This window comes from Lissotriton helveticus, chromosome 7 (assembly GCF_964261635.1).
Source record: "Lissotriton helveticus chromosome 7, aLisHel1.1, whole genome shotgun sequence".
Classification (NCBI taxonomy): Eukaryota; Metazoa; Chordata; class Amphibia; order Caudata; family Salamandridae; genus Lissotriton; species Lissotriton helveticus.
In genome coordinates, this window is record NC_136068.1 from 157540971 (window position 1) to 157553860 (window position 12890).

Consider the following 12890-nt stretch of genomic DNA (forward strand, 5'->3'; position numbering starts at 1 on the left):
TTCCGAATGCCTCTATTCTCTTAGACTGCGTCAATATTTATCAAGGACCCCCTGAGTGCATGGAAATAGAGTTCCTAGACCAGGGAAAAGCAAATAATTTGATATGTATCAATCTAGGCAACAGAGCGTAACGAGAGGTCGAAATGAACTGAGCTAAAACATTGGTTTTTTGTAAAAAAGGGGAGTTCAATTTTATTCACAAATTATTAAAACACATTGAAATAATAATACACATTTACAATTTACATTAAACACATGTAACTCAATGAATTGAGAATACACAACAACACTGTTAAAAAGAAGCAAATAATTCAACGAGATGGAAGTTACATAAAATGAACACAATTTTTAAGAGAAAAAATGTGGCTAAATTAATCTCTACGCGCGTTTCGGCGAACCAGCGCCTTCTTCTGGAGCAGCCACGATAGTATCTACAAAAAGGAAAATATCATATAAAGAAACATTATATACAATATTACTCTTGTTGTGTAACATAAAAACACTTCAGAACAATCCAATGTTATTGTAGTAGTCTCAGACTTTCCATTTTATTTTGACCAAACGTTTTTATATTATAACATTACTATTAAGGATTTCATTTCCTTGCCTTGAAGGTAATCATACATGCGTAACTGTGGTAGATCATTGAACCCATAATCTTTTATCTGCACTAGTGGTCACAGAAAGAAGACAGTGTCTTATAATCATAGATTGACTATTCCCAATGTTGTAAGTTTAAAGGGTTTTTACATTGGATGGTTAATAAAGGGATTCTGATATTTGTGTCTCTCTAGTTGAACCTCTAACTAGCGTGAACGATGAAGTAGAGAACACTAGAGATGGTTGCAGTTATCAGGAAGTTATTCTAGCAGGACCTAAATAATAATATGCAATGCATCTATATCATAAATAAGGTCACTTACTTTAAAAACACGAAATATATTGCTGTAATTCGATGACGCAATCTGGTCTGTACGTCCAACGAGTACCCTTTCTTTTGTTTATGTTATGTAAATATGATTACCTTCAAGGCAAGGAAATGAAATCCTTAATAGTAATGTTATAATATAAAAACGTTTGGTCAAAATAAAATGGAAAGTCTGAGAGTAATATTGTATATAATGTTTCTTTATATGATATTTTCCTTTTTGTAGATACTATCGTGGCTGCTCCAGAAGAAGGCGCTGGTTCGCCGAAACGCGCGTAGATTAATTTAGCCACATTTTTTCTCTTAAAAATTGTGTTCATTTTATGTAACTTCCATCTCGTTGAATTATTTGCTTCTTTTTAACAGTGTTGTTGTGTATTCTCAATTCATTGAGTTACATGTGTTTAATGTAAATTGTAAATGTGTATTATTATTTCAATGTGTTTTAATAATTTGTGAATAAAATTGAACTCCCCTTTTTTACAAAAAACCAATGTTTTAGCTCAGTTCATTTCGACCTCTCGTTACGCTCTGTTGCCTAGATTGATACATATCAAATTATTTTTTTTCTATTCTCTTAGACTCCCTATCTGGGGAGGGGAGTTGTGCAGAATGAATTGGGGTTCACATTCTTGGTTGAAGCCTGAACAATCAGACTCTCACAAATTGGATATTTAGTGAGGAAATCTCGGTTACCAGCTACCATTCTGTGGCTTTTGACCATCCGCCTATTCACCAATGGGCAGGAACAGGTTTCGATCAGGTGCCCATTAAGGTGTCAGTAAAGGCCTCATTGAATGGGAGCAAGGGCTCAGATGTGGCTGGACTGGTTGGAAGATTTCTTCAAGGAAATGTGTCCTAACCACAATAGACGGTAGTTGTTAGGTACCAGATCTCAGCTGCACGCTGAATTATCACTTCAAAAGAACCATTCTCCTTCTTGGGAGGTCCAAATGGTGAGTTCAACACTCTATCAGGGAAGTATCATACCACTGGCCTCTTGTAAGTCCATGTGCAAATTGTCATATTCATAATGAGGGGTAAATCATCCCCATCATCGCTGGGTGGGGATAGCTTTGGTCTAAATCTGAGCCAAAAAGATAAAGCTCTAATAGGGGCATAGTATTAGATTTAGCTGTATGGTGACAGATTGCACATTAGTAATTTCATATCAGGATACTGGTTGGGATCGTGCTGAAGTGGGTTTGGGTCAGACATCAACACAAGTGCCGGATCCTACTCCAGTGGCTGCAGTACTGATGTCGATGAGGGAGAGAGCATTGTGGGTCTTGGAGCTGTGGTTGCCTCCTTAAAAGCTTTGATGTTGCCGACTGCCAGGGAATTTTAAGGTGTACCGGGCGTAAATGAGGAATCGGCTCTGCAACCAGAGATCTGGAGGGAGACCAACTGACATTGTGATGCCCTTGCGCCTTCTCTTAAGGTAGAGAGTGGCAAGATGTGGTCCAGTTCCACTTCACTTTCCTGTGTTTTCACCCTTGTTAGGGGGAGCAGGTCTGCACTCTTATCTTGGAGCGGGAACGGTACTTACTACTTATGCCCATGACTTCTTGTGTTTGGCGTTATATAGTTTTGCTTTTCAATCCTGGATTGCCTGAGGGCGAATTGGTTGCACAAATTCAAGTCATGTCCCATGCCCAAGTAACAGAGACACATCTCTTGTGGTTCAGTGACTGACATCTGTTTTCTACAGTCGGGCATGCTTTGAAACCTCTAGTTTTAGGTGTGGAAATTGTTCAATAGCACACTGCGTTTTTCTGTTATTGGAGTCATCAGAAGGCCAAAGAAACTGGGAACAGATTTTTGGATCTGTGTTGGAAGGCACAGAAAGAAAGGCACTGACGTCAGCGTGCAGTGGTGATGCTTAAATGCAGTTCCACTTTTCTGGGGTGGACAACGCCAGCATGGAGCTGCACCGTGCTACCTACCAGCATGCTAGAAAATTGCTGAATGCTTCTAGGTTCAGTCTGGCACCCGGGAATATTTTAAAGGTGAGGAACCTCGGTTAGGAAATATCCATTTGAAATTTTTCTCCAAGAGGTGTACGTGGAAGTCAAAGCTGCCGGCGTGTTATCTCCCACAGTCCGAGAGGCACTTCTGGTCATGATGCTCAAACCTGGCAAGCCACTGGACAAACTGTGACTCATGTCGACCCTTGTTGATGATCAATGTAGACAATAAAATACAGGCTAAACTCCTTGCTGACTGCCCATTGCTGCTCCTTCTCCTGTGCATCTGACCAGTCTGGCTTTGTTCCTGGCTGGTCAACTACACACAACCTGCCAACATAATTTGCAGTGCTTCACTCCCTGAAGCCTAACTAACCTCTTGTTAGATGCCACTAAGGCTTTTGACTCCTGTAGTGGCCTTATTTGTTCTCACTCCTGCAGCGTACTAGGATTAGTCGGAGCTTTATAAAAAGGATTGCCCTGCTCTATGCATCTCCCACAGCTAGGGTCCACGTGAATGGCTTAGTTTCTCCTGCCTTCTTGGTCAGCGGAGTGTGCCAGGGCTGCCCGCTCTCCTCAGTGCGGTTTGTGGTTACTATGGAGCCCGCCGGCCCGATTCGGGCATTACCATGATGGGCGTGGACTGAACTTCTGCTTGGAGGCTCATTGTCTTCATGTATGTGGACGTCACTTTAAAAAAGCAGAGGAAACGCGGTGGGGTGCCGGTACAACACAGCTAGGGGGTTTAAAAATAGTCCTTCATGCTCTGCAATGCATAACATCAAGAGAATGAAGTGGGTGGCGTCTGCTGTTGAAATATTTTCCTATTGGGCCCTATTTTCATGGCTTTAACTTTGCAGTTAGAAACATGGGTCGATTGCTCAACAATGAGTAAATACCCTTAAGGTAACCAATGTCAGTGATGCAGTTCCAGTTTACATATAAAATGTTTTACTTCATCTTTCATTCCTTAAGAGCATTTTTTTTTCCAGCCCTTGTTTTTCTGATGTGACATATGATTATTGTATAGTGCATGCTGTAAACGGAGGAGCCAGTTTATGAGTGGTTTGTGTCGCGTTTGCAGCATGTCTTAAGTTACATTTATGAAGCCACGCCAGCCAACTTTGCGTGGCCTGAGTGGCTCCATAAATCTTAGGTAAAGCAACACAGTGCAAATCGCTGCATTGCGTTAATCTACAGAAGGGAGCCTTTCCATGGGCATTAACTAGGTGTTTCCACACAACTCCATGGTTTTTTATGCATGCCCAGATTTACCAGAACTGGTAGACGCGGGATTGCGCCAAAAAGATACACCTTCCCAGGAGAGGCGTAATGAGGAGAAATATCTTATTTTCTCCTTGTTACTTACTCTTTCTATGTGTGCTGCATTCTGCAGCTCACATGGATAGAAGAATATGCCTCTCAGGATTGAAACAATCCTGCATGCAATACAGGCACCCTTGCGCCATGGTGCCTGCATTGGTGCTAGGCTGTTAAATCAGCCACAGCTCAGGGGGAAAAGTAGGAATACGCCGTTTTGAATTAAATACGGAGCATTCCTGCCCTTTCCCTGTCAACAGTGCAGCACTGCAGGACTTTTTCATAAAGGAGCCCTGAGTTCAGGTGGTCGGGGCACAATTAAGAGCTCTCAAGCTGAGACTGGAGGCAGTGAGAGTTGCATTTCTAAGCAGTCGGGGCCGGCATGACTCAGGTGTGGGGGAGCGGGCGGGTTGGGGTGGTTTAATTAAAATATTTTTTTTTTAACTTACCTTCACCTGTCTGGCCCGGTCCCGTGTCGCATTGTCTCTGCTTTGAGTCCCAGGAAGCAGGCAACCTCCCTCCCCTAAGCCAATCACAATGCTGCAATGGCAGTGTTGTGATTGGCTGGGAAGCCGACCACACAGGCGTCTATGGGGAGGCTATTTTCTCCATGTAGGCTGCATGCAGCCTACATGGAGAAAATGGAGTGCGCGTATGACTGGTTTGGTCGGCCCTGGGGCCGACCAAACATTCCGCACCCTCAACAGTGGGTAAGCCACTCCTTCCCTGCCCTGGAGTACTGCTCACCCGCCCACCCCCAACCAAACCCTTCTGCTTTCTCGCAGTGCGAGAAGCAGAAACATAAAATGGTATTTATAATACCATTTTATGTTTCTGCTTCTCGCACTGCGAGAAAGCAGTGGGATGACTGTTCTCGGCCCACATGGAGCAGCTGCCTCTGGTGCCTGTCGAAAGAAAAGGTGGCGCTGGGTCTAGTCAGGCTGCTTTTCTTCTCTGATCTCTGTCCAGCGATGATGTCCTGTTAAGAAAGTCTTCATGAAAGGCAAGAGTGCTATAGTGCAAAGGGCGCAGTGGCATCGGTTACATATCCGGTGTGACTGAAGGTGGATTTTACTGGAAATAAATATGTATTCACGCAGGTGGATTCAACCAAGAACTTTACAATTACCTTATGGTGGATAGAACTGGGTAATTTATATACAACGATGAGGAAAAGGTTGGGGTGCCGCCGTTTGGGTGGGGCTCTTGGCAGGGACAGTTCCCGGAGAGGGAAAATATTTGCACGGGGGTTCCATTAGTCAAGTAGTTCTATGTTCCATTTCCCTACTGTATCCATCTGCCCCTTAAGGCCTGTTTAGGCTGAATAAACTTGGTCTTTCTGTATGCCTAGGCTGAGTATTGCTTAGATTTCATTATGTAAGAATGACACCTACTTGTGGTGTTACCTGTGAGGGCTCTTTGCAGAGCACTGGGTACTTAATAATGTTCAATTTCCTGTCAAGACTTAAAACCTTTTCAATCCTCATCCACAACAAAATAACAGTTTATACTGTTAATATTATTACTATATTTATTTAATATTACTAAAAACAATTGCCAAAGCTAACAAGTCTGGCTTGTTTTGGTGTTAAATGTCTTGATGCAGTAACAGAAAACTTGGGAGATGCTCGAATACTGGCCAGGTGGCATGCTCTGTGAAGCACAGGATTTAAGTTCACATTTTAAGCCAACCCCCTAATTACATGGGCCAGGCCTCTTTAAAAAGATGCCGAGTTACGCTTCATTAGCTACACACCTTTGAGAGACCTTTTTCATCCCACTTAAAGCACTGATGACATCAACGATGGAAGGATACACGTGAGACTGAAAGGCTGTGGGCAGGTCAAACAAAAAGACAGACGGAGAAAACCTTCACATCAGGAGCAGGGAAGTAAGATGGACATAAAATCCATCCTAACATAACGTGTATTTGTAAAGTGCACGTTCACCCTGAAGGATATCTTGTCGCTGAATAACAGATGTTTATTGTTACCTAACTCAATGGTACTCGTTTTATCGACCTCAGAAGGATGAAAAGCTGAGTGGATTCACCACGACTTGAACCTGTGATCATGAGTTTGAAAACAGGCCCCTACAGCGGATGCATTAATCCACTAAACCAATACACCCGAAAAGAGTAAGGGTACAACTCAGAGCCCGCTCTATGTATTGTGCTGTTCATACTAGTTCTTGACGACAGAAGTCAAAAGCGGTCTGTGGGGGAGACCTAAAGTTGAGCATCGTTTCATTCGCTATGAGATAACAAAAATTTCGTTGGATTGTTGAGGTGATCCTCTTGGGAAACTAATAGCCTAGGTACAGATGCACAGGGCCAAACCGGTAGATACTGCAGTGCGCCTGACATCCGCAACTAAACTGAAGACTGAAGGAACACAAACAGGCACGGTGCAAGGACTCCCTCTAGTCCTAGGTTTATAATCAAAAGAAAAGAACAGCAGGTCAATAAGACGATGCTATTTGCAGGGGTAAATAGGAAAAAAGTGATTTAATGCATGCCAATTGATACGTCAGGTATTCTTTTACATGACAAGAATGTGACCCTTCTATGTACCACAGTTTGCTCTCAAAGAGGATGCATTAAAACAGCAGTCTTTCAGCCTTTTGATTGACAAGTGCTTCGTATGTTTCATGGAATTCATCTCGATCTACTAATATTATTAGTATTGTAATAGTGACAACATCTGACGAGATTACATTAGTGGCAGTGATCGCCTCAGTGCAGGGTTCCCAGCTGTAAAGAAATAAAGGTTTTGTCAATTTGAAATGCCTGTACATGGGTAATACATAAGAGCCATAGTTGCCATTAGCGCCAAGGTGATAATATTAGTAATTAGTCACCAACACTGTATGATTCATCAGTGAAGTATCAGCCTAAATATGTATCAGTGAAATAGATTAAATATTATTTGGAAATTGTAAATTCTAAAAAAAAAAAACCCACACATTTTCATCTCGAACACACACTTTCTGATTTCAGTATACATATAATAATTCGACCAGGCAAAAGCTTCGATAGTAGTTGGCTGGACTCCACACAGGAGATCTACTCACATGTTGCTTGAGTTACCAGTAGATTACAAGCTACTCATTGGAGAAGCCTGGATTAGAACAAGGAGAGTGCATCTAGTCCAAACTGCATCTTTGGTAAGTAATCAAAATTACTAAGTATGCTTGATAATCAAGAAAACGATATGAATTAATTGCAAGATATTTAGGTTACTTGAAGTTTAACGTGGCACCGATTAGAGCTTCAGGGTAGGTGAGATTTGGAACCGGATGTATGAGCCTTGCTCGAAAGCTTATTGCAGGTTGTCCCACTGGAGAAGCTGCAAATGTGGTTGGGCCCTACAGATTACATCTGAATCTTGGTTGTAGGTTGGTCATATGGATGTGAGGATAGTTTAAATATGTGGGTATGGTTCATGGTCAAGGCTGATTACTGGTTTGTTGGTGTTGCAGGATTGCTCAAATTCACCATTCCCAGTGGGCCATAGATGTAGATGAACCCTGTTCACACTTCCATTTGCAGGTGTAGTGTTGTGTAATGTGGTTTGGACCATGTAACAGAGTGGTGGTGTTGCAGGAGAGTTTTGAATGATATAAAATCTTATGGCAGCTGATTTACACACTGTTCAGGTGACCGATGTATTGCAGCTTGATGAAATTCTGTTTGTTGAATATGGAGTATATTGGAAGTAGTCATGTGGTGTCTTCTACTACTACTACCACCACCGTATCCTTGTTCTATGTTAGTAAGTGGGAGAGAGCAGTTTTGCAATGTATTGTTCAGAGACATGATTTCTTATATAGTAATTTGTTTTGCTATGGAGTATTTGGGGTCGTATTTTAGTCACTCATAAGCACTGGCTTTCATCGCTCAGTGTTATGAGGTACAGTATGTTGGGCTAGGAGTGGTGATATCGGGGTGTGATGGGTAGTGTCGAGATGGCTAAATTTGAAGCAGTCAGAAACCAAGCTGTTAGGTTGAGCGAGCAGCACATTTAGAAAGAGAAAAAAGCCTCCTGGGATTGTTTTTGTGCAGAAAAGTGCTCCTTCCTGCACAAAAATAATCCTACATGCACCTTGCACCATGGTGCAAGGGTGCCTGCGTTGGGGCTAGGCTGCCAAAACTTCACCAGCGCAGGGAGAAAGGACAGGAATGTGCTGAATGCCATAGATTCAACATAATCCTGCCCTTTCACTTTGACGCAGAGCTGCACAGCCTTGCGCCAAATCCTCAAAAATATGCCCCTTAGTTAATAACTGCTATACTTGAACTTTAGTCAGTGGTCCTTTAATCATCTTATTAGTTGCAGCTCAGAGCTAAAGATTTCTGCTTTGCTTGTTACACAGGAAAGGATAGAAATGAACTACAAACTTTTTTTAAAAATTAAACCTAGAAACATTAGTCGGTTGCCTGGTTTTGTTTTCTGTTGCCATATCTGTAATCAATACATAGACGTCTGCGCTTCTGAAGACATTTAATTTCAACTCTATTGAAAGACTATATGATAATGTGCGACAGGGATATATTCTCACTAGTGTATCAATTTTCATCACATGTACCTACCTGTGGCAAGGTTGACGATGGCTATTTACATAACGGTTGTTTTTGCATTTGCATTGGTGAAAATAAGAATGTTTTTTTAACTACTGAAAGACCCCATACTTTAGTGTTTCAGTTATAGAGAAGACCCACTTTTCTTTCCGTCTTATCAATAGCAGATCGTTCTAGCGGGCATTTTAATTAAGCTGTGTGGCATAGTGACGTATCACACCACAGGGACTGGAATCGATCACAAAAGCCTTTTAACCCCTTGGCCGCTGCGGCGCTGGGGGGTGAGGAGGGGAGGTGGTCGTCGCGCGTCGCCGCCATGCTTGTGACGAAACCACTCCGTCACGAGCCACTGGCGCGCTGTGCTTATGACGGAGTGGTTTCGTCACCGCTCCGCCCACTCACTAATTCGCCCGCACAGGCGGGGAATCCGTGCCGCGTGGGCGGAGGGGCCGCGGCGTGACGGAACCACTCTGTCATGAGCACAGCGCGCCAGTGGCTCGTGACTGAGTGGTTCCATCACTAGCACGGAAGGAGCTAAAATCACAGAAGGGTGCTTCACTCCTGCTCACATTAGTGGGTATCCAAACCAACCCTCTTATTCAGGCAGCATACGTGCTACAACAGCACCTTATCTTTAGTTTAACAACTTTCCTTTTCCTAATGTCGACAGTTTGGGATAAGCCTCATGAGTGCTCCAAAGAAGAAAAAAAAGCAAACACAGCATATTGAAAGAAATTTAATAAAATCATTTGTTCATTCAATACAAACGGTAAAGCAGCTTTAAGAGGGTTGTCATTTAAGCTTTCCAAATGCATTTTTTTCTTAAGTTATTTCCAGTTACTAACGGATGTAAGACGTGTCAAGCTCCTGCCACTGGGGTTAATGTCTCCTAGCAGTTGAACCAAGAGGATGTGCTCAAAAGAAATAAAGCGAATCACCGCACATGTCTTTGGTCACTGCAGTCCTTCCTTACACCACATAATATCAAATATGCATAGTCCAATGGTCATCTAGGACCCTCGGTTCAGAGAGAATTTACTCCACAGAAAGGGAAAAGGAGCTTAAACAGAAAGATCAACACGTTTAAGCACGAGGAGTTGCAAACGGGCACAGTGGTATAAGTTAAGTCTACAGTACAATTCATTAAGGGATAGAATGTGTGAATTAAGAGCTCGTGTGAATAAAGGATCAGGTTTATAGTGCACAGTAACTGCCCGGGGGCATTGAGAAAGGGAGAATGCAACATTCTGAGGTTGAGGATAGGGTTAACGCAAGATGTAAAATGGGAAATAAAAAGAATGGACAAAACTGACTGGAAATCACTCCTAAATGAAACCTGTTTTATTGATACAGTCCACAAGATTTTGGTGACTGGCTGTAGTCAGCTTCCAGATTTAAGGGGAAGAGCTCGACTGATGCGTTTGCTGTGAAAAATAGTGTTTCCTATAAAACTTAAGTACAGTCAGTCTTGCACCACCCTACCTATTACAAAAGAAACAGATTTTGGGAGGTCTAAAGTTCGTCCAGTGCAAAGTGAGGAGGGACAGACTAGTTCACGAACAGGGTTAGACGAGCCGCCTTCTTTTAGAATCTGTTTCTATGTTGTCCGCCGACAGGTCAGTGTCCTTGCCTAGTGGGGATACTAGATTCAGCAGAGGATCTTCTGAGGCACGTCCAAACAGAGAGAGGAGCAGTGCAACACCGAAGCCAGTCGCTCTCTCACCCTAGGGAGAAAAGCATATGTTAGAAATGTACAGTCTATTCTGAGCAACAGACCTCTTGGCAGTCAGAAAATGGTCTTTGGGGGGACTTTCAGACTAAGGGTACAACAACAGAATAGGTGAGCTACGTACACCACAAACGGAATCTTCAAGAGGTACGATATACAGTGGGTTCACTCTAAAAGTGATGTGATTTAAAGAAAAATAGCAGGTCGGTATTAGAGCTGCATACTTCTACAGCAAATTATAATAAATGTTAAAAACTTCTAAAAACAAAGTTCACACTTTCAAACTCGAGTTATCGTGAAAGGCAGAGCATGTGTAGATAATACCCCCCAGCTCAAACATGCAATAAATAGGCAGAGTGTGCTTATGCATAATGTGAGTCAACAGCACACATCCACCTCTTTCTGGCATGGAAACCAACCCTCTCCACTCACAGATAGATAAGCAACCCTGAATCACATACAAATAAAACCAAACATACAATGACTAGTCATAATAAGAAAAATGGACAAAGCACATATACTCACCCAAAGACATCCTGCTCAGGCTACATATGAATGGTTTGTTTCAGTGATACCATCTATACCACTGAGGTAACTTTGCAATAACTGTAGATTGAAATGAATATACGGAGTGGACTTTATGTTGGGCCCAATGCTCTATCGCATTGTTACATGCCCAAAAAGAAAACTATGTCCAATTCTCAACTAGGGGGTTTGGAATTTGGATAACTTAACATTTCTTTGTGCATGGCCGTTTTATACATATAAAAGGTTAACACATGATCTTTCCATTTTTAGTCTCCCTTTAAACTGATATAAATGTAAAATGTATTTGACTCCATGTGGATATTCCACAGACTTTTCTCGGTGCAGACAGAACTCCAGCTTTGCAGTATACCCAGCAGGGCAATTAGCTGCACAAAGCTTGCTATGGGCTCTGTGGTGTAGCAATCGTAGTCACGTAATAGGCTCTTGAACTACAATGGTGTCACATAAGCTAACATATTCATTTCACCTAATTTTACCACAAAAGAACTAAGGACGAAAGAAAGTAAAGGCTAAATAAAAACATCAGTGAAAAGCAATTCTTCAGGAATTAAGAGGATAGTTTAAAGGGAGATTATGAACTTACGTGAAAAGTAAGAGTACCCACTAGAAAAATGTGCATAAAGGTAATGGATTCCTACTAATGCTTACTTTTTCCACAGACAAACCTGTAGAACCACATTCACACGAGTAAATAAAACAAGGTCTGGAGGCGGGGCAGTGAATAACAAGTTTTCAAACTAAAAGAATGCTACAACGCTCCCAACTGAAACATGCAGCTTCCATCCATTAATGACAGCAATAAGCCTTGGAAACCAAGTGCACAGAAACTTATGTGGCCACAGATCAAATGTCCAGGATAAACACTCTTCTCAGCAGGCAGCACTTATCTGCCCCATCGTTTGTAGAAAAGGCTTTAATATCCTCTGGTGATCCTTCCCCACATGGCAATGACTAAACCCATCTAGAGAATGTGTGCTTCACAGTGGCACAACCTCACAGAGCACCAACATTGGACACAAAGCCATCTCTCCAGTAGTCATGCGGATACGAAATGCGGAATGCTTTCTATCGATGCAGCCTCTGGAGACATTGGTTCTCTGACGCAGGAATGTCAGGACGAGAGTAAACATCCCTATGTAGGACTTTTGCCTCTCCCACTGACAGGCCCTGGAAGAATTTCATGTAGCATAACATTCTTATATTTCCTGTTTTTGTGGCACACACGTCTATTGGAATTGTGCTCAAAGGGTGAATCGAACCGAAATCACTTGATAACTCTTCCTCTTTGGTAAAATCGCATTAATAACATTCAAGATATCCACAGGACTGCTTTCTTAAGCAACCAGAGGTCAAGCTATCAGGTTCACTTTTAAAATGCTAGTAGTTCTCCGGTGTAATCGAAAAAAAACATGGCGACATTAAGGGAGTGAGTGCCTTAGGTAAAACAAGTGAGCAAACCATTATGCAGTATTTCTCACATGTAAAGAAACCATGTTCATTTACTGCAACCTTGGTTTTGACACAAGTGCAAAGGGTAACTTCTGCACAGTCTGGGGAGTTAGTCTGTAATTCTGAACCCACTGAAGCACGAAGAACCAGCCGAAATTGGTTTTTAACCCCGTCTTCAGACCTGTGCAATCTCAGGCAGATAGCATCCCTCTCTCTCCCCTCAATGAGTTGTTCATCAGACACAGATCATTAGTAGGAGAAGCAGAGTTTAATTTACTGTCATCAGTTCTTTACCATATCGCATCATTGCCACTTCTGGCACGAAATCTGAATGGATTAGAATTATCACATGTTCCTATTTAGAGATTA

The 12890-nt window shown here is 42.2% G+C and overlaps 1 protein-coding gene across 2 annotated transcripts in view; it reads right to left on the reverse strand.

The window, feature by feature from the left end:
* Nucleotides 1–9514: 9514 nt before the first annotated feature.
* Nucleotides 9515–12890, reverse strand: part of NPEPL1 (aminopeptidase like 1) — a 96749-nt gene continuing 93373 nt past the window's right edge. For both annotated transcript variants that reach the window (XM_078651843.1, XM_078651844.1), the window contains one exon: nt 9515–10518. In XM_078651843.1, coding sequence (XP_078507969.1) covers nt 10360–10518 — 159 coding nt within the window. In that variant the 3' untranslated portion in view covers nt 9515–10359. The remainder of the gene's footprint in view (nt 10519–12890) is intronic.